This window comes from Spea bombifrons, chromosome 1 (genome assembly GCF_027358695.1).
Source record: "Spea bombifrons isolate aSpeBom1 chromosome 1, aSpeBom1.2.pri, whole genome shotgun sequence".
Taxonomy (NCBI): domain Eukaryota; kingdom Metazoa; phylum Chordata; class Amphibia; order Anura; family Pelobatidae; genus Spea; species Spea bombifrons.
Genome location: NC_071087.1, coordinates 53,620,113 through 53,647,612, shown reverse-complemented (window position 1 = coordinate 53,647,612; position 27,500 = coordinate 53,620,113). Strand labels below are relative to the sequence as shown.

The 27,500-nt window shown below is 38.5% G+C and overlaps 1 protein-coding gene across 1 annotated transcript; it reads left to right on the top strand.

Annotated features, from left to right (window-relative positions):
* The first annotated feature begins 3,118 nt into the window (after positions 1-3,118).
* Positions 3,119-26,969, top strand: LOC128488503 (afamin-like). The gene is made up of 9 exons (XM_053461680.1): positions 3,119-3,314; positions 18,296-18,359; positions 19,386-19,518; positions 20,650-20,867; positions 22,855-22,990; positions 23,800-23,888; positions 24,612-24,747; positions 25,733-25,926; positions 26,742-26,969. The coding sequence occupies exons 1-9, from the start codon at positions 3,119-3,121 to the stop codon at positions 26,893-26,895; spliced, it is 1,320 nt and encodes a 439-aa protein (XP_053317655.1). The 3' UTR covers positions 26,896-26,969.
* The last annotated feature ends 531 nt before the right edge of the window (positions 26,970-27,500 follow it).

The window sequence follows — 27,500 nt, the reverse complement described above, 5'->3', positions numbered from 1 at the left end:
ATTAGCACACTGAGGAGACCAAGACAAAATATCACTTGTGTGCCAGTCAAAGCTGGGATTATGCCTTTGTAGCCAAGGATAACCAAGAACAGCTGGGAACTGAGATGACGTGATCACCTGAAATTGGAGCGTCTAGTGGTGAAGAGCCCCTACATCTACTGATATAGCAAGAGTTTCGTGGATAATATGAGTTGAAAAGATCAGTGAGAAAGGGAGCTATATATGGGAATAGAATTTAGTAATATTCCATCTAGGGCTGCAACTAACGATTATTTTAATAATCGATTAGTTGGCCGATTATTTTTTCGATTAATCGATTAATCGGATAAAAAAAATGAATGTACATTTTTCATTTATTTAAAATAATTTACTAAACAAATGATGTTAAATACAAACAGCAGAATAAAAAAACTTTGATAACACATTTCTTGTCTTTATTTCCCAACCAGCCCCCCAATATATGCACATTTGAGCCCAGGCTTGCTACGCTGCCTCCCAGACATGCCATGCTGCCCCCCCACATATGCCACGCTGCCTACCACAGCACTCCACGCTGCCTCCCACATATACCACACCACGCTGCCTCCCACATATACACCACGCTGCCTCCCACATCTGCCACTCCACGCTGCCTCCCACATCTGCCACGCCACGCTGCCTCCCACATATGCCACTCCACGCTGCCTCCCACATATGCCACTCCACGCTGCCTCCCACATCTGCCACGCCACGCTGCCTCCCACATATGCCACTCCACGCTGCCTCCCACATATGCCACTCCACGCTGCCTCCCACATCTGCCACTCCACTCTACCCCCCACATGCCACTGTGCCTGATACGCCTTATACCCCCTGAAACACCACTCCATCCTCCCCAGACATGCCACCCTGCCCTCCCCACATATGCCACGCCATGCTGCCTCCCACATCTGCCACTCCACAATGCCTCCCACATATGCCATGCTGCCTCCCACATCTGCCACTCCACGCTGCCTCCCACATCTGCCACTCCACGCTGCCTCCCACATCTGCCACTGTGCCTGATACGCCTTATATCCCCTGATACCCCACTCCATCCTCCCCAGACATGCCACCCTGCCTCCCAGACATGCCACTTCTCTACCCCCAGATATGCCACTCTACCCCCAGATATGCCTTATACACCCTGATACACCACTCCGTCCTCCCCAGACATGCCACACTGCCCTCCCCACATATGCCTTATATACTGTATATGCCTTATACCCCCAGATATGTCACTTCACTGCCCCCAGGATTTAGATTCCCCTAAATTAACCCTAAACTCCCCATTAACCATAACTGCCCCTAAATTAACCCTTAACACCCCCTTAACCACAGCATCCCCTAAATTAACCCTAAAGACCCCATCAACCACAGCATCCCCTAAATTAACCCTAAACACACCATTAACCACAACTGCCTCAAATTAACCCCAAACACCCCATTAACCACAGCTGCTCCTAAATTAACCCTAAACACCCTATTAACATAACTGCCCCTAAATTAACCCTAAACACCCAATTAACCATAACTGCCCCTAAATTAACCCTAAACACCCCACTAACCATAACTGCCCCTAAATTAACCCCCACCTCCCCTAACTTTCAGTAGCCCAAATATATATATATATATCGGCCAACTAATCGATTATTAAAATAATCGTTAGTTGCAGCCCTAATATATATATATATACACACATACACATTATATATATACATACACATTATATATATATATATATATATATATATATATATATATATACACATATACTTACAGTTAGATGAGTGTCACAGCCATGTGGTTCTGGCCTGGAGAAGGAAGGGGCGGGGCCAGTTGTCACAGTGATTACAGGGAGGGGGAGTAAGTAGGAGCTGCTGCTGTGAGACGGTGAGTCAGACAAACGGATTATATAATGAGGGGGATTTTTCAGAGCTCTGAAAAAAACCTCATTTTATAATCGATATTAATCGATTCAACTAATCGATAATGAAATTCGTTGCCAACGAATTTCATTATCGATTATTATCGATTTTATCGATTAGTTGTTGCAGCCCTAATTCCATCTGGACCCAGGTTTTTACCCGAGTTGAAGAGTTTTAATTGCTTCCAGTACCTATTGGGACTATATTGATATTTGCAAACCTTCTTTCCTTATCATCCTGTTTCCCTGAATATAGTATTGTGTAAATGTAGCTGCTGTGGCCTCTGCACAAGTGGCCTCATCATAAGTGGCTATTGAAGAGTTACACTGGACTATCCAGACATCCATCCCTGGTCTTCATGCTTTCATCCAACTACTACTCTGGCAATCACTAATGTCTGCCATATCTCCTTCTCTTACAGGTATGAATATCCCATATTTCATTTTAACCCCTCATACCCTGCTGCTATCAAAGGGTTAAAAAATTTGGTGAAACATCTGCCTCCTGTATGCAATTACCTTATATGACCACTTGTGAGACAGCCCTATAAATTCCTAGGCCTCACTTGGAAACAAGCTTGCTTGGAAATGTAGCTGCTGTGGCCTCTGCCCCAGTGCCCTCACCATAAGTGGCTTTTTAAGCGTTACACTGGAGTTAAACGGGAGGGAAACGACATACCAGGTACCACTGCAGAAGGCAGCTACAACGCATCATCAGAACCAGATCAACACACCCCCATCCAAGCAGTCCTCTCCTATTGTCTCACTTCCCCCTCAATCACCGACTACATTGTAAGCTCGCAAGAGCAGGGCCCTCTTCTCCTTTTGTACCAGTTTATTATTGTATGTGTTTTTGTATGTGAAATTGTTCTACTGACTGTAACAGCGCTGCGGAATCTGCCAGCGCTTTATAAATAAATGTAATGTAATGTTGTGTAGTAGTCTGCAAAGAGTCTATTTATGTCTTTAGTGTGCATGTAATCTGTGTGCATTGCTCTATCAGAATTGTTTTAATTGTGTGTCTCCCTTGTTTGGGTTTAGGGATATTCACCAGCAGTTTACAAGTTTGTTAAATAGCTTTAAAAAATTCTATGTGTATGGTCCAGAAGGCATTGTGCCCTTTCTTCCTATCAAGGACCCAAGGTGATTCGGGCAAGTCAATATCTTAAAAAGATGACTGCAGTAGATGACATTGAGGCATATCTTCTGGCTTTTGAACGCACAACAGAGAGAGAAGGATCTATACTGACACAGTTCCTGAGTGGAGAACCCTGGAAGGCCTACTATGACTTAGAGCCAACACAAGCTAGTGACTCCCGCAAGTTGAAGGATGAAATCCTGGAAAGGCTTGGAGTAACCTCAGCAGTACGTAAGAAGGATGATTTCTCAGCATTAGGGGTCAGTCCGGTTAATTTTAGGGAAGTTCCTACTTTAGTTGCTGCTAGAAATAATATTCAAGTCAGGAATAGAGCCAGAAAACAGATTACCCAACCCCTACTTTGAAGTAATCAATGATCCGATATATGGAGTAGAAAGGGTGCAGGTACCTCTAAACCGTTATTGGTTACCCAGGGCTTTCCGAAAAACTGTACTTAGTCTTGGACATAGCCACATATTGGGTAGACACCTGGGAGTAGAAAAAAACATGAGAGAGAATACTTACTGGCCTGGGGTATTTGCTGCAGTAACAAACTATTACTCTTTTTGTCCCGAATGCCAACTCAGAGACCCTTTGAAGGCTTTTGTTAGCCCACTGATACCTCTACCTATAACTGACATACCCTTTGAAAGGATTGCTATGGACTTAGTGGGGCCATTGGTAAAATCAGCTAGGGGACTATGCAACTTGTTACCCGGAAGCAGTAGCCCAGCGTAATAAAGTATATAGCAAAAGAGCTCATGTAAACGTTTAGCAGAGTGGGTTTTCCTAAAGAGATATTAACGGCTCAAGGCACACGTTTATGTCCGGAGTCATGAAAGAGTTGTGCAAATTCCTTCAAGTGAAGCATATTAGGACCTCAGAATACCAACCCCAGACTGACGTTGAGTTGGGCGGTTTAATAAAACACTAAAAAGTATGCTACGGAAGGTGGTTGACACTGATGGCAAAAATTGGGACTTTTTGTTACCATACCTAGTGTTCTCCATTTGGGAAGTTCCCCTACCCTCCACTGGTTTCTCACCTTTTGAGTTATTATATGGGAGACATCTTTGTGGATTGTTAGACATAGCTAAAGAGACGTTGGAGCAGGAAACCACACCTTACTGAAGTGTGATTGAGCACAGATGCAGGACCGAATGGCAGCCATCATGCCTGTAGTAAGAGAACATATGCAGGAAGTACAGAAAAATAGCTATAAACGTAATTTTAGGATCAGGGTATTCCAACCTGGGGATAAAGTACTAGTGCTGGTTCCTACAGTGGAGAACAAGTTCCTTGCAACTTGGCATGGCCCCTATGAGATCATCGAAAAGGTGGGAGACAACTATAAAGTAAGACAGCCAGGAAGAAGAAAACCTGAGCAGCTCTATCATTTCAATTGGAATATTTAACACAAAACAGTAAATTATTAATAAATATTGGTGACAAAATTAGGCATTAGATTGCTCATAAATAGACTTAAAGATAGCTGCACATTTACACTACTAGCAAAACCTCTAGTTCGTGGACAAAGTAGAGGTTTGGGCAAAATAATAAATCATTGATAAATAATGGTGGCAAAAACAGGCTTTGGACTTCATGTCTGAATTTGTAGTCGCTATAGAGGACAAAACCTTCTAGGCCCAGAAATCAGTGAGAGGAAAATAAAAGTATTGTGTCATTTACTTTATTTCAATCTGCATCTCTTATTAAAGGCCATCTTTTTTTCTCTCAGTGAAAAATGAGTGTGGCCCACGCACATATACATTTCTGATGAAGTGGCCTCCTGCAGAAAAAAATTGGACTCCCCTGAGCTAGGGCATTTAACAGGGTGACCATATGTGGACCTAAAAATTTGCCATAGTATAGGGGCGTGAAGCCGTCTCGACCTGGGCTTCCATCCCTTATCCATGATATTTTTTTGTTTCTTATGCGTTTTTAGTATAGCCAAATTACTTTGAATAATGCTTTTAATCTTATTAAATTCCATACTGTATTCAGTGACAAAACAAAGAGAGTCAGCCTTGGTGTTTGGAGACGTGTATGTAGATTTCTGCCTCTTAGAGTTGTTGGTCAATAGAACTTGTCTATCTATATGTCTTGCTCTAATATAGGCTTTATTAAGAACATCCTCTTTTTACCTCCGTAGTCTTAAAAGGAATATTACGCATGACAACTAGCATAATAAAGAATAGTATTTCCTATACCCTGCTGTAGAAACCTTTCCATAATTATTGTGGGACAGCCATAAATTCAGATATGCTATCTTTCTTTAGAGAAATTAAGAGTAAAGCATAGATTTAATTCATTATCATTAAGGTATTCTACATATTGTAAAAGAAGATGTTCATGTCCAGACCAAATGTAGACCAGATCATCAATGTATCCAGCACACCACATAATATGTTTTCTAAATCTACAAATATACAAATTTAGGCAAATTCTCTCCTATACAGCTTATGCCGGCTTTAATAGGTCGACCAGGTATTACCGTATTTGCTCGATTATAAGACGACCCTGATTATAAGACGACCCTCCAAAATCAAAATATTAATTTAGGAAAAAACAAAAAGCCTGAATATAAGACTACCCTATAGGAAAAAAGTTTTACTAGTAAATATTAATTCATGTAAACTAATTTTCATATTTAATAAAAGCTATGATTGAGAAAAATATATATTTTTTATTTCCTTTTATTTGCCAACCTGTCCCCCCCCAGTTATGCACATCTGCCCCCAGGCTTGCCACTCTGCCCCCAGAAATGCCTTATACCCCCCTATTTGCCACTCTGCCCCATGATGTGCCTTTTAACCCTCTATATGCCACTCTGCCTCCAGAAATGTCTTACACCCTCCTATATGCCACTGTGCCCCATGATATGCCTTTTAACCCCCTATATGCCCCTCTGCCCCATGATATGCCTTATACCCCTATATGCCACTCTGGCATATAGGGGGTTAAAAGGCATATCATGGGGCTGAGTGGCATATAGGGGGTTAAAATGAATTTCTGGAGGTATATATATATATATATATATATAAAACTGCTAACAGCAATCACACTCCTATCAAGCCAAGGCAACCAGTACATGCTGGAACCTGGGGATGATAGTAGTGGGATTACAGCTCCCTATGCCATGCTACCACCACCACCCCCCTTACACATCCATGCTATCACACACACACACTCATTCACAAACATTTAAATACTCATTCATTCCATTAATCACACATACTTGCTCAAACCCCCCACCCCCTTACCAGAACTGCAGATTTCCCACTCGCAGACTTCTGCAGGGGCCCGGCTGTGCGAGCAACTTCTCTGGCCCCCAGAGGAAGGAGGGGGGAGGTAGAGTTATGTGAGGACTGTGCTAGCTTCTCCTGCTGCGAGTAGCAGAGACACTGCTCGCGACCAAAGCCCGGTAAGCAGCATGGCCCCAGCAGACATTTTTTTGTCTGATTAGAAGACGACCTCGATTATAAGACGAGGGGTATTTTTCAGAGCATTTGCTCTGGAAAAAACTTTGTCTTATAATCGAGCAAATACGGTATTTCTGCTAAGGTGACAATATAGTATGCTTCTTTAACATCTAGACTAAGTTGGGACTGTCAACTGGGTCCTCTGGGTCTCTTCCTTTGCAGGGAAGTATACATAGTCCCTACCTATGAACACCTATGATTCAAAGTTGACCACAGCCAAGTTCCTATACAGAATCGATTATGAAACAGCCCCTGGTCAGAACATCACTACCCGAGTAACAGTTGCTACCTAATGACAAAAAGGATGGATGCTGGGGTCTCTCAATGCTAAGATGATGGTTTAACTGAGAAAAAAATATACCATATTTGCTCGATTATAAGATGACCATATTTATAAGACAACCCATCCAAAATTTGAATATCAATTTAGATAAAAAGAGCCTGAATATTAGACTACCCTATAGGAAAAAAGGTTTACTAGTAAGTATTAATTCACATGTAATTTTTTATTTTATTTTATAAAACTATGACCGCCCAACAGTTATGGACACCTGCCCCCAGGCTTGCCACTCTGCCCCCCAGATATGCCTTATATCCCTTTATATGCCACATGCCTCCCTGATATGCCTTATACCCCCTGTATGCCACTCTACCTCTCGGCTAAGCCTTATACCCCCCCTTTATGCCACTCTGCCCCCCAGATATGCTTTTTAACCCCCCATATGGCATTCTGCCTCCCTGATATGCCACACTGCCCCCAGATAAGACTTATACCCCATGCTTCAGACTCCCTGGTATAGACAACCTCCGCTTCTGCCCTGCACTTTCGCCAGGGCTTCTATGACTGAGCATTGGAAGGCCATGCCACGCTGGCGCTCCGTCATAGAAGCCCCAGCAGAAGTGCAGGCAGTAGTTGAGATTGTCTGCACACATCGCGCAGACATTCTCCGGCTGCCAGAGAGGAGGATACATGTCTCCTGCAGCGCTACGAGGGATCCTCCTCTCTTGCAGCTGGGTGAACACCTGCGAGATGCGTGCAGACAACCTCCACTGCTGCCTTCTGGGGCTTCAATGATGGAGCACAGGAAGGTCATGTCATGAGAGGAGGATCCAGACAGGAGGATCTAGGTCCCCTGCATTTGAGGTCTGATTAGAAGACAACCCCTATTATAAGACAATGTGGTATTTTTCAGAGCTCGTCTTATATTCAAGCAAATACGGTAGTACACAACTTTAACATATAGGCATTGGCTGACTAACATACAAAAATGAAAGAATACCATGCCTATATTTTTCCCTCACACTCCATACATTGATGGTAAATATAGACATATTAACTATAATAGAAGTAATAAAAGTAATAAAAGTTAGGACCCACCTGACAAACACATGACGTCTGTGCCTATCCTATGTTTGAAGGTCTCCTCCTCCCCTTCCATCCAGGATTTTGAGGCATTTCCAAAATGCCTTGGTCCAGGAGCTCGTCAAGGAGGCAGTCTCGCAAAGAGAGGCTTTGGTTTCTTTCACCTGATCAATTGATATGGTCAGTTTAGTTACCATTGGTTGTGGTGCCGGGGAATGCCAGATGTTGAGGACCTTTTTTGATGGGGAACTTTTGCATGATTGTGTTGTTGCTTTTTACCTGGTTCACCCAGCTATAGGGCTTCTAGTTAACATAGTACATAGTTTCTTTCTTGTGCTAATGCTGCCCGTATCAATGAGGTTTACCACGCAGTTGACATTTAACTATACAGCTTTGGATAGTTTATATCTACACAGCCCTGTTACCAGGGACATATTATGCTTGAACTTTGTCGCAATGCAGCACTGTACTTTGGAAGACTGAGATTGTTATCACATGGAACAGCATTCTCCCAACTTTCAGAACAGCTTTGTTCTTTTCCAAAGTGCATATCAGAAAATAATATGTTTTCTCATATAGGATGAAGTCAAAATAGTTTTGTTGTTCCTGGTAAGCAAACAAGTTAGAACCTTTACTTGTCTTCTCAACTTTGCATGTAAACTAACAGCATATTCAACTTCAAAAGCAATTAAGCTTATGCCAGGGATTTTATTTACAATTTATGGATTTTTAGTGCACCACTCCCTTTTTCTGAAATGCTATGAAACAGAAAACAAAGGCTTTATATGTGTAGTCTGCAATCTTAGTTGTGATTTATAATATTTTAAAAACAATGCAATGAAGGATATCAGAGACATATTATGTTTTCCTTAGTTTCTTTTTCTTAATAAATAAAAAGCTTTATTTCATATTTTATATATGCATTCAGAATTAAACATTATGGGGGTATTGTTGACTTGACAAATCTACACTGTTTTCTTCAGTTTTATCTTCTTATTAACGCAAACAAACATATTTCATGGTCATATTTTATATATGCATTGAGAATTCAACATTATGGCATTACATACTTCCCAACTGCCCTGATCTTATTAGGATTTGGAAGCTTGTCCCGATACTTCGGTGCCCAGGACATGTCCCGGTAAATGCAGGTGTTGAGTGCAGGTCTAGGTGGAGAGATCACAGATCTCCATATAACTGCCCCAAAATTAAGAGAGCAATGGGGGACAGATGCTAGTGAAACAGCTAAAGAGAAATTAGAGAAAATAGAGAGAACAATGACAAAGGGAGGATATAATGGGGCTAAGGATGAGATAATGAGATAGAGAGGGAGATAAGATAGGGATAGATAAAGAAAAAGAAGATATGTAACGCAAAAGGCGGTGTAGCTGATGGTGGGCCGTCCCGCTGACAACGGTGGGCGGTCCCGCTGACGTCGGGGGCGCTCCCACTGATGGCAGCGGGAAACACCCCCATTTAAAGGAAAAAAATGGGTGGGGAAGCGGGGCGTGTCAAGACCCAGCACCTGCGACCCGGAAGAGCAGCGTTCACCCGGCAATCTCCGGGTCAAACCATTTATTTTAGCTGTGAGAAGCTGTGAGGTTGTGAGGCGTGTCAAGGTGTTGTTGGGCATATTGTCGCCTGGCTTTTTTTTATAGCAGTGGCACAGTAAAGGCTTATTTCTGCAGCTAATTTTTGTTTCATCTGTTTACAGAGCAGCCTGTATTTTTCCTGAGGTTACCTGTGGGTTTTACTTTGTATTCCGAACAATTCATCTGGCAGTTGTGGCTAAAATCTTTCTACGTATACCTGACTGGTATCCACTTCTTAATAAGTGATTGAACAGTACTGACTGGCATTTTCAAGGCTTTGGATATCCTTTTCCATCTTTATAAAGTTTCATTACCTTGTTACGCAGGTTCTTTTCTGCTCCTCATGGCTTAGTATGTAGCCTGCACAGTGCATCCACGTGAGAGCTAACAAACTTGACTTTTTATACACAGACACTAATTGCAAGTTTAAAAGCCACAAGTGTGCAAAATTAACCTCTAATTGCCATTTTAACCTGTGTGTGTGTCACCTTGTGTATATGTAACAAGGCCAAACATTCAAGGGTATTTTTGATCAGGGCCATTTGGGTGATATCTGTTATCATTATGACTTAAAAAGGAGCCAAACTATGTGATAATAAATGGCTTCATATGATCACTAGCCTTAAGTAAAAGACTGTTTTTTTTGCTTGATCAGTCATATTTTCAAAATCAATGCCAACCTTTCACAATTTCTGCCAGGGTATGCAAGCGTTTGAGCACAACTGTATGTGTGTATGGGCAGATAATTGTAAGATTGGTGTATATGTGTGTGTACATGTGTGTATGGACAGGCGTGTGAAAAGGCTGTGAGTGTCAGTGTACAGGGTTAAAATGTGTGTGTCGGGCAGCCAAACGGTTAATCGTATACAGTCCAGGTTCACAAAGATGATTAAGGATTGAAGATAGAATTGAGATGAGAATAGAGAAAATAGAGAGAAGATGATGAAGAAGAGGATGCAGAAGGAGATGTGGAAGCGAAAGTGGTCAGCAGAAGTGGAAGTGGTCGGCAGAGAAGGTAGGGAAACATTTAGATAGTGTGAGAATGCGAGTGACAGTATGAGCGAGTTAGTGAGAGTGTAGGAGAGTAATGAGGGTACTGGGCAATTAATTTAGTTCTGAGATTTTCGGCCGAAGCGATTCGCCAGGGTACAAAATTTGTTTTCCGAAAACGAAAGGGCCAAAACAACTAAAAAATGCACATGTCTAATATACACATTATAACATGGAACAGAGGTACTGGATCTCCTAATAATCCTGAGCCCATACACATCATGATCTGTAAGAGACTTAGCTTGTCAACATATGTAGCATATGAATATGGCGAACAAGTATTAGTCTTGTGTTTGATAGACACTAACCCAAAATACCCAATCCATCAATGTCTAACACACAATTAAAAGATACTACAGATGAAGTCTGTATATACTGTACACCAAACAGATCACATTTTACCACACGTACCACTTCCATCACACAGAATGTTCTCTCACACCACTCTCAGTCACACTTTGCCACACACACACACCACTCTAACAAAACACCCAACCACACTCTACTGTCAGATATTTGTGGCTGAAAAATATCTCAGCATATTAGACTTACACAAAAACAAAATGGAGTCAGAGCCATTTTGTTTTCTTTAAATCATTTAATGATCTCTTTCTCACACGGAGAACAATGAAGTAGCTGTCTAAGCAAGTTTGTACCTATTAAAATGTATAGCTCAATTAGAGATTTATGGCTAAGAGAAAAAGTAGGGGGTATGAGTTGCTTATCAGTAAATGCTGAAAATACTACAAAATAACTAGTTGCTAATATATGAAACTAATTAGTAACTTAATCGGTATTATATTTTAAGCACGTTATAATGATGCTTTTTCATATTACCGTAAAAGCCTGAATATAAGACGACCCGATAGGAAAAAAGTTTTACTAGTAAATGTTAATTCGCGTAAACTATTTTTTTTAATAAAAGCTATGATTAAGAAATTTTTTTTTGCTTTATTTCCTTTTATTTTCCAACCTGCCCCCCAGTTATGCACATCTGCCCCCAGGCTTGCCACTCTGCCCCAGAAATGCCTTATACCCCCTATATGCCACTGTGCCTCATGATATGCCTTTTAACCCTCTATATGCCACTGTCCCCCATGATATGCCTTTTGACCCCTATGTGCCACTCTGGCATTTAGGGGGTTAAAAGGCATATTATGGAGCAGAGTGGCATATACGGAGGTATAAGGCATTTCAGGAGGCAGAGTGGCATATGGAGGTTTAAAAGGCATTTCTGGAGGCAGAGTGACATTAAGGGGGTTAAAAGGCATATCATAGAGCACTCTGCCTACAGAAATGCCTTATGCCCCCATTTAACACCCCCCCCCAAAAAAAAATTTACCGGTGCTTCTGACTCCAAGTCAAGATGGACGCAGACAACCCCTGCTGCTAACCGTACCTCCTTCCGGCTTTTGGGGAGGGGTGTTAAATTGGGGCCATAAGACCGGAGGATACAGTTCCCCTGCAGCACTGCGGGGGATCTGGATCTTAGTCTCATAGTCAGACCTCTATTTGATTATAAGACGAGGGATATTTTTCAGAGCATTTGCTCTGGAAAAAAAACTCTTCTTATAATCGAGCAAATATGTTAGATTTGTTTTAGTAAGATTAGTTTATTTTTGTATGCCTAATTTTTCTTTTATATATTTTATATACTTTAATGTTTCTTGTCCATGAAATATATAATTGTCTTTTGCCTGCCATGTAATTTGAATTTTAATGATGTAGAGTATACCAGGTACTGGGGATTTCTGTTAAGACAATTAGACTGGTTTAATGTCCAATAAATAAGAAAACAATTAATTGGTACATATCGATACAATATATTTCCTATCATGCTGTTAAATCATTTCTTAGACAATAGCGCTCCTTAGTGGTATATAATGGCAGCAAACATGTAAAAATATGTTAATCACGTGATCAAGTTCCTAACTATCCTATGTAAAATTTAGGAATTGCATTGGTGGATTCTTATCAATAGGATGGTTTATGCCAAAACACATTGTCAGGCTCTCTTTCCTCTCTCTCTCTCTCTCTCTCTCTCTCTCCTATTTTTGTTTTACTTTCAGAATTCTTTGTATTTTACATTGTGCCCTGGCTAATCTTATTTTTATGACAATCAAATATTTTTTTTAAAAAATTCAATTAATTTTCCACTGACAGGGACCATTTGTATACTGGCAACAATAGGTGGTAAATATAATGTTTTTTTCTTGTTTTAAATAGAGGTGAATTTTGTCTTCTTCAATATAGAAGGATTTTATCCCCTTTTGGGACATATAGTATAGTTCATGATTATGACGTTTTATGAGTGCAGCTTATAACCCCTAAACATGGAATGATGAGTGTGGTAATTACCGTTAATGAGGCCCAGACTGGCCATCGGGCACACCGGACATTCGCCCGGTGGGCCGGGCGGCCCAGGGCCGGATTGACGTAGGGGCTGCAGCTCCAGGCCCCTACCTTGAAATAGCCCCAGTCAGGACCGGACTGACTGGGCCTATGCGGCCTCTACGGCCGCATTAACGCCCGGCAAAAGGAGCACCTTCCCCTAAAGCCCGCAGCAACTGCGACCGGGCCGGCCACCAGGGCCGGCCTTAGGGGTGTCCTGGTGTGTTTGGGTGTCGGTGTGGCAGAGTCTGTCCTTGTGTGTGTGTCTGGGTGGCAGAGCCTGTCCTGGTGTGTATTTAGTCATCTGTTTTCTGGCCCTTTACTTTCTGTAGGAAGAATAAATTTAACTATTTAATTTTTACTTATCCAGAGATAAAACGCCCTCCTGAATTTGTAGTCACTTCAGAGGGCAAAACATTCTAGGCCCAGAAATCAGTGAGAGCAAAAGTAAAGGTATTGTGTTATTTACTCTATTTCAACCTGCGTATCTTATTAAAAAGGATTAGTGGCACTAAATTGTGGCTTCAGGGGTCTCGTGTATGATGACTTTTTTTTAGTCACATTGCTCCGCCTAGAGGATTGGCTGAGCGCCGGAATTGAGTTGAGGTGGTCTGAGTTTCTTCCCTGCTGTGCTGTGAGTCTGTGACTGACAGACTCACTTGTCGTGAGGGTGATCTGACCAGCCAAGGCCGAAGGAGTGCCACACTGCCTCTAGTTTTTTCTAAGTACCAACTAAATGGTCAAAGATTAGTTACTGTTTTGAATCTTTCATTAAAGATATAGCACTTTATAAATTGCATGACATTATGATTCATTTATTATATATTTATGTAATGCTAATTGATTACAGTGACAAAAGCATGCTGAAATATAACTAATAGACAACAAGAAATGGTATATTAAATTTGTCAGAATTTGGTTTAACAAAAAATAAATAAATAAATAAAAACGGGCTGCTCAGTCTTAACTGCCCGGGCCTATTTTTTGTCCCAGTCCGGGCCTGCCGGTAATTCTTCTAAAAGATTGACAATATTTTCATCTATTAAAAATATCACGTATAATCTGTGAAGGTTGTCTAAGATCCTGATGAAAGTCAGCAATGACTGAAACGTCGACTTTGTTTGAATAAAGAGAAGTTGTTAACTTAAAGACCTGGAGTGCTGACCATCCTTTGAGAGTGCTTTGTATGGAAACTGCTGATTACTAGCACCAGGCTTGGAATACTTGGTATTTCCCCATGTATAAGACGCACCTTAATTTTGGGCCCGAAATTTGAAAAAAAAGTATTATCATAAAATTCATACTTATCCTCATCACTCTCATCCATTAACTGCCCCTAAATTAACCCTGAAGACCCCATTAACCAAAACTGCCCCTAAATTAACCCTCAACACCCCATCAACCATAACTGCCCCTAAATTAACCCTCAACACCCCATCAACCATAACTGCCCCCAAATTAACCCTCAACACCCCATTAACCATAACTGCCCCTACATTAACCCTAAACATCCCATTAACCATTACTGCCCCAAATTAACACCCGCCTCCCCTAAGTTTCAGCAGCCCAAATATTAATGTTATACTCACAGTTGTCTGAGCCATGTGGCCGCTATAAGAAATGGGCGGGGCCAATTGGCAGTGTGATTGCAGGGAGGGACTGGGAGGAAAAAGGGGCTGGGCCAATCGTCAGAGTGACTGCAGGGAGGGACTGTAAGTAGTAACTGCTGCTGTGAGTCACACTGAATGAACCGGATTATAAAGCGAGGGGTATGTTTCAGAACATTTGCTCTGAAAAAACCCTCATTTTATAATCGATAAAAATCGATTCAACTAATCGATAATGAAATTTGTTGGCAACAATTTTCACTATCGATTATTCGATAAAATCAATGTCCCCAAGGATCCAGAGGCAAATGTACTATAATTATTCCATGTCATTTAACACAAGTTTTATGAACAAAGACACAAATCGATTGTTGTGTATTTTTTCTGGTGTGCGGTATACTGTGGTTTGTTTGGATGAGAGTAGTGTGTGTGTGATAAAGTGTGATTTGTGTGGCTGAAAGTTGTGTGTGGTAACATGTAATCTATGTGGCTAAGAGTGGTGTATATGGTAGATTGTGATCTGAGTGGCTGGGAATGGTGTGTGGGTGTGAGTGGTAAAGTGCATCATGCATGGCGGAGAGTGGTGTGTATTTTAGATTCTGATTTGTGTGGCTGAGACTGGTTTGTGTGACTGAGAGTGGTGTATAATAAAGTCAATCAGTGTGGCTGAGAACAGTGCATGTTGTGAAGTGTGATTTGTGTGGCTAAAAATGTTGTGTAGTTATGTGCAGTGGTAGAGAGTGACACGTAAGAGCTACATGTGGTAGATTTGGTTTGCTAATGGTATTGTATTCATGTGTTGGAATGTGATTTTTATGGTTGAAAGTGATGTATATGGTAGAGTGTGATATGTGTGCTGAGAACAGTATGTGTGATGAGGGGGGTGGTGTGTGTGTGGTAAAATGTGATCTGTTTGGTTTGGTGTATATGGTAGAGTGTATGACCTGGACAAGGAAGTCGAGAGTCATACGAGGGAGTCAAGAAGGAGAACAGACTGTTTCTACCCCACAATACATGACGTTTGTCAGGTAGGCACAGACAAGAGAAACACACACTAGGCTGGATATAAGGAATAAAGTCTGCATTGGAATGTGCTGGCTAAATTGGTAAATAAATACAACGACTGGTATGCACAAACAGTATAAAGCAAGCAGAATACAGACTTCAATCCAAAGGGGCTGGTTTACTCAAACAGGATAATGCACAGGCAGGATACATACTGAATAATTAGATTGCAAAGGTATTTCAACTTTTTTTTTACAGTTGAACCTGGAATGCATACCTCATGATTTTTACGAGGGGGCTACCCCTAAACTCCTACAAACCATATATTCCCTGAAAACATATCACCTGAGAATCTCAAAGAGACACAACTTTGCTTTTTTGTATTTTTTCTATAGCTTTTTACATATTGTGTATGTTTTAGGATGAATACTGCATGCCGGAGTCCTTTTTGCTTTTTTTCTTTATTTTTGCAGGAGTCCCTTGTTGGGGTTTGGAGGCATTTTTTTTTACAGAAGGTAAATTGTTGTTAGATTGTTTGTGTTAACTGTGATTAGATGTAAGGAATAGGTTAGAGTTAGTTTATAGTGTTATTTATAGGGATGATGGTCAGGCTTGGTTGCTGGCTGTTGATTGGTAAGATCAGTTAATGATCAGTGACCTAAAGGGTCGCTAATCAGTGATCAGATAGCAGTTTATTAGGTTAAAACCAGGGAGGCAGAGTGGCATATAGGGGGTATAAGGCATATCTGGGGGCAGATGTACATAACTGGGGGCAGGTTGGCAAAAGGAAATAAAAACAAAAAATGCATTTTTCTCAATCATAGTTTTTATTAAAAATGAAAAAAATAGTTTACATGTGAATTAATATTTACTAGTAAAACTTTTTTTCCTATATGCAGGCTTTTTCTTTTTTTTTTCTTAAATTAATATTCACATTTTGGGGGGCCGTCTTCTAATCAGGGTCATCTTATAATCGAGCAAATACGGTATATATTATTTATGTTTCTTTTTGCATGCATTTTTAAGTACTTACAAAGTACTTTAAAATATATAGTTTAGTGGATGACCTATATGGGGCATTAGACTGTCCCTTTAATATTCCAAGTGCTATTTCTCATTTGCCATGAAAATAAATCATGTAACATGCAAAGATGGTTATATTTGTACTAATTAATACATTACTGAAATTATTGTTACAGCCCATAACAGATAATATACCGGTATTAACATACTTGTAACAGTCATTTTGGTGTAAACGCATAGAAATCTCTTTAAAGGCTTAATTGTTTATGTGATTCTATTAAAGAAAAAAAATAGACTTGTTTCAGGAGGCCAGTTTTCATCATTAACAAGCTTTTTGTCTACAGCCCACGGTAATTATTAACAGCAGTACACATACAATAGTAGTACAATATCTACATAGTAACAGTGCCACCAAATTTTATTGCTCCACTTTTCTACCATCACCATGAGACATATGTTCTTCACCCTTTGGATTATTTTGAGATTATATGCCATTTCTATTTGGGCTAACAACAACCTAAGATTACAAACAACACATAGGAGCAATGGTAAGAATGTCTTCAACGTGTTCCATGCAATTAGTGTGTTCCTGTTAACTGTGTAGAGGTTTCCGTTCACACCTAAATCTGCAGCTTCACTTAGACAAATTATAACTTGGCTACATTGTCTACATTGTGAAGCATGTTAACCATATAGTAGACATTTCATCAATTCATTTGAAAGTCTGGTCATTTAATAACTATACATGTACTTTAACCTCTTTATTACCAAGTGCATTTCACATCCTTAACAACATAGCTTGTCTGCCATTTTAGCCACAGAACTGTTTAACTATGAAATGCATTCTTCTACTTAGATGCACTAATACAAATTTGTATTTTCAGTGTATGATGTTAGAATGTAAGTGTGTGGCTAGAATGTAAGTGGGTGGCTATAATATGTATATTCAAGTCTATGGTATTAGAGTATGTACCGTATGTATGCATTAATTACCAAGTGCATGATGTTCGAGTAGCAGGGTGTATGTGTATGTATGTTTGTGTGAGTGTGTGTATGCACATGTAAGAGAGTATGTATATGTGTTTAAGTATATGATGTTAGGGTGAGCATATGTTACTGTATGGTTTAATGTGTGTGAGTCTTAATGCTTGGTGTTAGCATTTGTCTGTGTGTGAAAGCATATGGTGTTAGGGTGTTTGTAAGTTAGGGTATGGTGTTAGCATGCGTGTGTGTATGTGTGTGTTAGTATTTTGTGTCTGCATGTGTGTGTTAGTGTATTGTGTTAGCATGGGTGTGTGACAGAATATGTTGATAGAGTGCCAGGGTGTGTGCCTGGCCAGAGTGTGTATGTATACGTAAGTGTATGGTATGAGTGTGTGTTACAACAAGTTTGCATTTTAGTATGTGCATATGTTTTAGTTATGAAGGGGCATACTTTACCCCGGTGCGATTTAGCCTAGGCTCACCCCTGCATCAGGAGTGGTTTAGTTTATCCCATAATACATGTTCAGGGTAAAATGCAGTGTATAAAATGTAGATACTCAGATCATAAGAAGAGTACTTTCTGCACAGGAAAGTTGTGCACTCACCATAGCAACTATTTTTAAGAGATTTAGATTATACATACAATGTGTATACAAGCATAATGATTTATTACAAAACATCGTGAAAGAACATGAAATTTTCTTGTTATTGACAGATGAAGTAAAAAGTAACACTGGATGTGAACTATCTTACAAGAACGACATCATTTTTAAATACAAGTATGTGTCATTTTGTATTTAGAATATGGAGAGAAATAATGATAATGTGTATAAGTGATTTACATTTCTACTTGACATCTTGGTAAGAGATAAAATATTTTTACATCATAAGATAAGAGTCCAATAACAAGGAGGGAGTGCACTTGCAAAAACACATTTACAGGTGAGTTAAGATGTGTGGAACAGAAACACCTATAGCTGGTGCAATACTTCAGAGGTGCAGTAGTTTCAATAAGAAAGTACAGCAGGGGCATGCAAAGTTGGACAGCTCAAGGTAAGAGACTCTCCGCACATGTTCAGGCATAACAGAATGGGTCAAGGGACAAGTCGCAAGAAACACAGGCCAGGGTACAGGGCTCTTGCATAGTGGTTCAAAAATGCAATTTCAGAGATATATATTATCAAAAACCTAAAAAGTTTAGATCATCCCATCATTGGAATTAGAAATGGAAAATGGTAAGGGAGATATAATCATATATGCTACCTAGTAAAGTTTGGATTAATTCACTGATCCTCTTTACTGGTATGATGGGATTACCATTATCACTAAACAAGGTCAGTGAATGATTAATGAAGTCAATTTGCAAAACAGACTAAATAACATGTCTGAATAAAAACAAAATTCAGTATATTACAATACTTATGTATATCACATAAATGGGAAAAACATAAAAAGAGCAGGATGTTTATAGTCTACATGCATGCACTTACATTGCATTCATTTACATGCTTCCAATGATTATGTTTTAACATATTGTTTTGCATTATAATGGGGTTTATTACATTTCTCTTTATGGCAAACCAGCTAATCACAAGTCTTTACTGAAGTCTATGTTTCTAAACTAAGTTACTAGTTTACAATTTTTATTCATATCTAACTGACCTATTCTTGTTACAATGTGATAAGTCAAACTAAAAAAAAAAATCAAAAGAAATCAAAAGAAAAATCTTAGGGAAATAGGTAATCACTCAGTGACAGATAGTGGAGAACAACCCAGGTGATATTTGATTGTTTTACATTTCCAGAGCTATTGTCTTCTATAGTCAACGATTAATATTCAACACATTAGATGATGTGAAAAGACTGGCAAACCAGTTAACATCCTTCCTTAACAGCTGCTGTTCATCACATCCGAACCCAGACTGCTTCTTCAGTAGTGTAAGTTTCAAGTCAGTCAAGAACTATTAAAATAAATTTACTACATACAGATATAAGGCCAACATATAGGTAACCATTTACCAGACTAATGTCTGGGGCAGGGGTCTCTACTCTCCAATTGACAACTTGCCAAATGCCACTGAGTAGCTACTAATTAACCTGCTAGAAAGACAGACACACTTTGTAATTGGAGTGGGGTAATATTTTCATTGTTCTGCATCCAATCATGATGAAAAATGATCAAATGTGAAAATAAATTTCAAACAACAAAAATTATAATGTGCAACATATACCGTATATTTAATCGCTAAAATGCCACTTTCATTCCAGTTTCACAGTAGGTCAGAATGAATCACAGGTAACTTGCCTTAAAGGCAGTGTCATAGATTCTGGCTTTATATGTAACATTGTTATTGATAATATCCTCAGATATTTTCTAATGTATTAGGATTAGAGTTACCATCCATGTCAATTTCCGCAACACATTCGCTAATTTTGTCCCTCGACCTGCATTACTGTGATAGCGCAGAGCATACAAGCAGCTCAGTCTGTGCAGCATCTTATTGTATGCAGATTTATCATTTGGGCTTATTTTAAATTTATTTTTGAAACTATGTTTTTTAAATGTAGGTGAGGGATTTCTTTTTACTAAATTTGATGATTTAATCCAACCATCCCATTCATTCCATTGAAATGTCAACCATTTTAAGAATTTCAGATAATGAATATCTAGACTTTTTGTTTCAATAACGGTGATATATTTTATAATGGTAATATTGAACAAATTTATTCACAGACTATGGTAATAGCGCAATACTGTTTAAAATGATGTCACTAAATGCCCTTAGACTTCGTAATATAATGCTAATTGAAAGTGTCCATGTTTTCTGTGCCAAAGGTGGCAATGCTACTCTAGATAGTAAAACACGTCTCTCTATTTTTTTGCCCTTATCTCCCCACCTATCATCACTTATTCTTTCACACAAAAACATATATTTTAATTCCTTCTATTTTTTTTTATAAAAATAAAACAAATATTTAAACAATATCAAAATAGTGTGAAAAAGGTAGAAATGATTAAATACTTGAAAAATACTTGCAAATAATACACCTCCCTCTATTTTTCTACAGGATATCATTTTTCAAAACAGAATTTGCGAGGACAGAGTATCCAAGTGTAAAAACAAACATGCAGCCTTCTGTTGCCATAATGACTATTTTGAAAGAGAAAAATGTTTCCACAACCTGCAAAACAATCCACCACTTCTGCTACCATCAATGGGGGATCATTTAAACTATGAGGAGGAATGCCTTGCCTGGGTCACTGATAAGCATGGATTTATAGAAAGGTCAAAGCATACAATTAAGGTTTTCTAACATTGCAGAAATCTATCTTGTGTCATTGGTTTATAATTGCTTGTACAACTATAAGCGTCTTCTTCAGACGCATTTCAGATGGGAAAGGTATGACTGTATCTTTATATTTTTATGAGTAAGTAACTTAGGTTTTCGTCCATTAGACTTAATTATATACATTATTAGACAGAAATTATCACTTTAGTGTTAAGCAGGGAATATACGATGCTATTGGTGCTTTCACAGTTTTTATTATAAATAGATCATAACTTGTGATTTCATTTGTCAACCATAGAAATTGTATCGGTGAATCTTAATTTAAACATTCATGGATGCCATGAAATGTCAGTCTGAGGCAGGGTCAGCATTATTTAATCTGTTTCTTGTTGTGAAGTTCTTTCCTGTCTCATAGTAATTTATGTTGAAAAAGACCCAAGTCCATCAAGTTCAATTCATCTACCTAGCCTTTCCACTTTTGATCCTATTACTAGGTTACAATGAGAAGGAAGAGAACTTCAAGGGACTTTTGGATTTTGCCACTTAGGGGGGGGGGATCCTTCTTGACTTAAAAATGCACCCAGAATCCACCTTTGGATGAAGAAGCTCTAAAATATTAATGTTATAGTCCTTTATTGTCTATTAAATATTCCCTCTCCCAGGTTGTTTCAGAGGCAGTGGTGGCACAGGCAGGCTTTTTCAGGCGGCAGCAGTGGCACAGGCAGGCTGTTTTAGGAGCAGAGGCCTAGCATGTCACTGTCTGGCTTAGCGTACAATGTCTGGCTCAGGGTATAGTGATGGCGGTACAGCGTAACTTCCATCAATGTCTAGCTCAGTATACACTGATAGGAGTTATGCTGTACCATATCAGTTCAGTAAGTGTTAATTATTTAAACTTATTTAATTTATTTATAAGTTAATAATTAATTTTTTCAGATTCCTATTTTTTTCCAGTTTACATACAGTTTACAAATGTGTGAAATAAATATTCTTGCCAACATTAATTTTTTTGTGGGGGGGGGTTTACATATAGGAACCGCTCTGGATGGCAAATACTCTAGGTATGCCCCTCCTACTAGTAAATATACTAATTCACATGTAAACTAGTTTTTAATATTTAATAAAAACTATGATTGAGAAAAATGCATTTCTTCTTTTTATTTCCTTTTATTTGCCAACCTGCCCCACAGTTATGCACATCTGCCCCCAGGCTTGTCACTCTGCCCCCCCAGATATGCCTTATACCCCCTTATATGACACTCTGCCCCCCTAGACTTACCAATGCATCCCCAGACTTGCCCCCCATGCTCCAGACTCTAGTGGAGGCAGCCGATGGAAGTCTGCGCGATGCATGTAGACAACCTCTGCTGCTGCCCAGCACTTCCGCCGAGGCTTCTATGATGGAGCGTGGAAGGTCATGTCAAGCTAGTGCTGCAGGGGATCTGAATCTTATAGTCAGAACTCTATATAAGACGAGGGGTATTTTTCAGAGCATTTGCTCTGAAAAAACCTTGTTTTATATTCGAGCAAATACAGTAAAAGTTTTTTTTTTATGTACTGCATATTCCCACGATGCATAATTCACATAAAGTCAGCTACCAATGAAAGGTTGAACTTCTGCTAAAAAAAAAACAGTAAATAGTTTTCCATGGATAAAGTCAAAACTTTTCCCAGGAACCATGGTTAAATGAAAGGATGTGAAAATTAAAGAAAATGTACCAGCCGCACACAGGGGAAAATGTGTGAACATAGTTTTATTTAGTGTACAACAGTTTGGGAAAAATAATAGATTCACTTTAAAAAAACACAGTATTAGTTAATAATTTGCACATATATGCTCTAACTTAATTTTTGGTATAAAAAATGTATGTTAATGCCCTGTACTGACTTCAGAAGCTGTTGACTTTTTAATGTATTTGTCAGAGAAATGTAATACTCATACATCCAGCACCAGAATAAATCATTTTTCACATTTTTTTATAGTTACCTGCATGGATTCGGAAGACGATTGACAAAGTTCACACCTTCATTGACAACTGATATATTTAATTCATTTTTAATTATTTACATGAAGTGCTGTGACCACTCGGAGGACATACATTTGTGTTTTTCTGAAGAGGTAAGTGTATGTATGGGATGGTACCTTTTGTGGCATCTTGAAAACAAGACTTTTTTTTACATTGCACACATTTATACACAGACTCCATGCAGGGGGTCATTAACTGAAACACTGCAGATCCTACCCAGGTGTCTCTGTGTCAAGAACAGCTGATCTAAATACTCCCCAGACAACAGGGAGAGTCGTAACACACGCTCACATACACATTCACATACACTCTCTGACACCATACACTAAAACACACTCACTCTTTACACATTTCCAAATTGGCATACAAAAAATCCTGTTTTTTTTCTTCAATGATTTTTTACTGTAATATAACTAATCTACTAAATCTGATTTTAATTTCCCATGCAAAAACGACTCTGTGTTAACAGAGTATTATACATGACCTTTCACTGAAATAACCATAGTAATAGCTTTAATTTATCACATAGCCTAGCCTTATAAATACGTATATTGTTATGTTCTAGCGTTCTCTTTTGGTTGCACACAAAATGAAGACACATCACTCTTTGTCATATTCTTATACTCTGTGTAATCTTCTTGCAATTTCCTGGAAATGTATATAGTTTGTATAATAAAACTTTATTTTTCTCCTAATACACATGTCAAGGTCTTCATTTTCAGAACTATAAGATATAAATGATCCCATTTTGTAATAAAGGTATTCATTATTTTTGTTTGTTTAACCCAGTCTGCAAACTCAAGCATTGAATACATTTATACGGGTGGCTTCTACTTAAATGTACACATCCATTTTAAATGCTGTCTTTTTACTGAATGTGTTGATTTTACTTTGTTTGCAGAAAAGCAAGTTCTTTGAAAGCATGACATCTAAAATACGACTGGGCAACACCATGTGTCTTATAAATAAACATTGGGAAGGAGGACTCAGGTAACAATATTTTTACAATATACTAGAAAATGTGTTTTGCCAAACTTAATATAGTAAGCTTACATCCATAGTACAAATACCTGTTTGCTGTTCCTCTTTGTCTAAACCACAATCCTCTCTTAAAGTTTGTGGTTAAAACCAAAGGTACATCTTGTGTCCCTGTTCCTGTGTAAAAAAAATACATTACTGCTATCAACAAGTAAAATAATAACTTTTGTAATGTTTTTAAACATAATTTACACTCAAGTCTATAGATGCCAGTATTCCCTATCTGGTCCTCTTCTTATGAAGGAACTATGCCTACCTAATCTGGGATTAATGGGGTGTAGTTAAAAGCAGGTGTTTTCCACTGAAGCATTGGATTTGTCAAAACCAACAACCAAGAACAAGGTAGACACTTTACAAATCGAATGCTATGTTTATTCATGTTTGTATTTTGCATGTTTTAAATGTACTTTTATGATTATAAACGATAAAAAATATGAAATGCTAAAAAAACAACACAAGCCTCAAAACAGTAAACTGTTACATGGAACAAACGGATACGGTGAATGAGGTTGTCATAGGTGAAAAACCTGCATAGTACTAAAATAAAACCTCAATAAGCATTAAAGCCAATTTAGTTGAGTTGGCCTAAGCAACCCATCTGCTAACTTGACCTTTCAAGAGACTGCTAACAATTTCTAATTGTTTTCTTTTCTAATGGTTTTTTTTTTTTCCAAGAGCACTGATATTTTATGCAAAGGTGAAACCTAGCGATTCAATAGAAAAAGCCTTGGACTTTGATAGAAACTATATGACACTTACTTCTAAGTGCTGTGAACCAGGATCTTTGACTTCAGATTGCTTTAAATCATGGGTAATGGCATTTAAGTCTGATTAATGCATATTGAAAACATATAAAGCATCTAAAAAGGACACTCCTATAGTAGTAAACCTTCTACTGCCCCCTTGGACAATTAGTCAGAATAAAACTTTTGTCACCCATCTCAAAATCCTGATCTGATTATGAATTTGTTGTTTTATCTACATTCGCGTTTACAATCTCTTCAAAATAAAATGCCCAATAGGATCTTACAAAAAGTTAAAGCAACTTAGTTCTACCCCCTTTGATGAAAATGTACAGCTGGAAAGATGTTTCATATACACCCAAAGCATAGAGCTTGTATGAATTACAAACACCATAAACATTTTGATAAGACAAATGAGAGGTCTCATATTTACCCAGGAAATACAGACTCTAATTCCATAAATCATTTTCTGTGACAGTATAGGTCCAATTCATGAACTACTTAGCCTCACTCCAGGTGAGTAAATACAAACTTTAAGGTATCTTTCAGGCCTACGTTAGTTACTCAGCAGTTGACCTATGTATAATATCTATTAATGCTGGAGCACATAATTCACATTTAAATTGAATTCAAGACAATAGTGTCATACTGCCCAACTCTGTGCACTGTGTCATCTGGACAGAACATGGAGATAATGTTACATTTGAGCTGCATGTCATGATGTCTTGTGATGTAATATGACTTTTCGCTTATATATCCCCAAGGCAGGTATATCAATTGAAGACACAACAGGCAGTTTGTAATATTGGCCAGGATAGCCAGAAAAGCAAAAGTCCTGTTGTTTGGGCAGTTCATGACTGCATTAAGACATTTGCCACCTATGCAGAGTGATAGAACATGGTGGTCAATTCTGACCAGTTGAATTATATAATATAAATAAAACATTGCAGACATGATTTTTTGGCTTGCAGACATGGTTTTTTTTTGGCTTGCAGACTCAGCATGTGAAAAGTCTCAATGATATTGCATGTTTTTCTATTTTTTCCTTTGCAGTCTGACATTCTCTTGTCTCACATTTGTTTCTCAATGGGGAGTGGTTTGCAAAAGGCCTGCTGCCTTAAAAGTTACCCAGAAAGAGAGAGATGCCTCACTGAAATAGCATACCAGGAATCACAAACTATATCACGTCAGTCTTTGGAACCAAATGAAGTATGTCAGCTTAGTAGAAACTCCAAACTACGGACTTGGTAAGTTGATTCTGTGAGAACCACACATTTGCAAAGCCACACTAGCATGGGTGATACAGATTAGTATCAGTGAACTGTTCCTCTAACCACTTGTGAGATATGTAGTAATGTTGATAGGAACAGAAAAAACTTACTAGATTGCAGTTACCAGATAGAGAAGCACTGTAATGCTCTCTGGTGTAAGATTGGATGAGACTCAAGGAGGTAAATTAAGACTTCCATTAAGGCAGAATTTCTAACTGTAAACTAAAAAGAAAAACCGTAACCGTCATTGCTTTAAGCATAACTAAATTATTTTAGCAAAAACTACCTATTTTGTATTTTCTGTTTTGGTGTTTCTAATACATTTCTTATTTTAATCTGCAAATGTAATTACATGTACCTGTAAAATGTCAAAATGTTGTAGGCTCTCTGCAATTATCAATTCACTTTTCTTGAACATATAAACCAAACAGAGCCTGAAACTTAGTGGCAGAATGGTTCAACAAAATAGTAATTTTTTTTTTGCATTCTCTGTAGATGTAAAAAATAGCAGAAGATACTCTTATGTCCAATAGTCATTTTGAATGTAACAATACATACCAGGGGCATGATATAAAAAATAAATTTCCATCACAATTGCAATGATTGACAAACAAAAAGCACACAATGTAGGTTGTTTTAATCAAGTAATTTAGTTATGCTAAATTAGGTTATGGTGATATTCCATTTTACTTGATATCTGTATTCAAAGCAGGAAGCATGTTTCTTCATATACCCTATACATCACTTTAGGATTATTTATTATTATTTATTTATTTTTACCGTTTTCATAGGATTGCCTATGAATATTCTAGAAGAAACCCACATGGCACCATCAGGTCTCATCTTGCATTTGTTACTGAACTGACTGAGTCAACTGTCTCCTGCTGTGCTAAGGATAATTCAAGCTTGTGTCTTACTAGCTTTTATAAACATTTCCCTGTATAAATAGTTTGCATAGTGATTGATCTAATCATCCATATTACATATAACTACAAATATAAAAAAACAACTCACAAAATATTGTTTTGTATTATTTACCTTTAAATACATGGTAATATCAATGGAATTTCCATTTTTACAGTACAGTCAACCACTCTTATTCTGCACATAACAAAGCACAACATTTAAGGACTGTTGCAATTAAGGGATAAGGACTTATGTTTCTGTTTTTAGCAGGTGGAAGTGATTGTCTCTCTGTGATTGTCTCTCTGGCCCTAGCAACAACTATCCAGAATGTACTATGCATTGTCATGTTGGAGGGTTGGAGGAAAGAATGCTTGTAAAACAAAGAAAGGCTAGGAGAGACACAATGTCCCCTCTGGTTGGCCTGATTAAAAGATTTTGGAAACAACTGAAGCTTTTCTGCATGTTTTATAGCAATGGTACAAATAGCAACTCAGGAGCAGGCTGGACCGCAGGGGCAATCCATGCATATGTAGGTAAAACAAAACTTCTGGTTATACTTACATTGCACAAAATCAAGTAAAAGCCCCAATGTTTTTTTTGTCTGCAAACAATGATCGCCTGAAGGATTCCCTTCATTCGGTGAA

Coding starts and splice junctions, on each gene's coding strand:
- LOC128488503 (XM_053461680.1), top strand. CDS start 3,119: ATGACTGCAGTAGATGACATTGAGGCATATCTTCTGGCTTTTGAACGC. Junction 3,315..18,295: donor TGGAGTAACCTCAGCAGTAC/GTAAGAAGGATG, acceptor TGTTATTGACAG/ATGAAGTAAAAAGTAACACT. Junction 24,748..25,732: donor CAGATTGCTTTAAATCATGG/GTAATGGCATTT, acceptor TTTCCTTTGCAG/TCTGACATTCTCTTGTCTCA.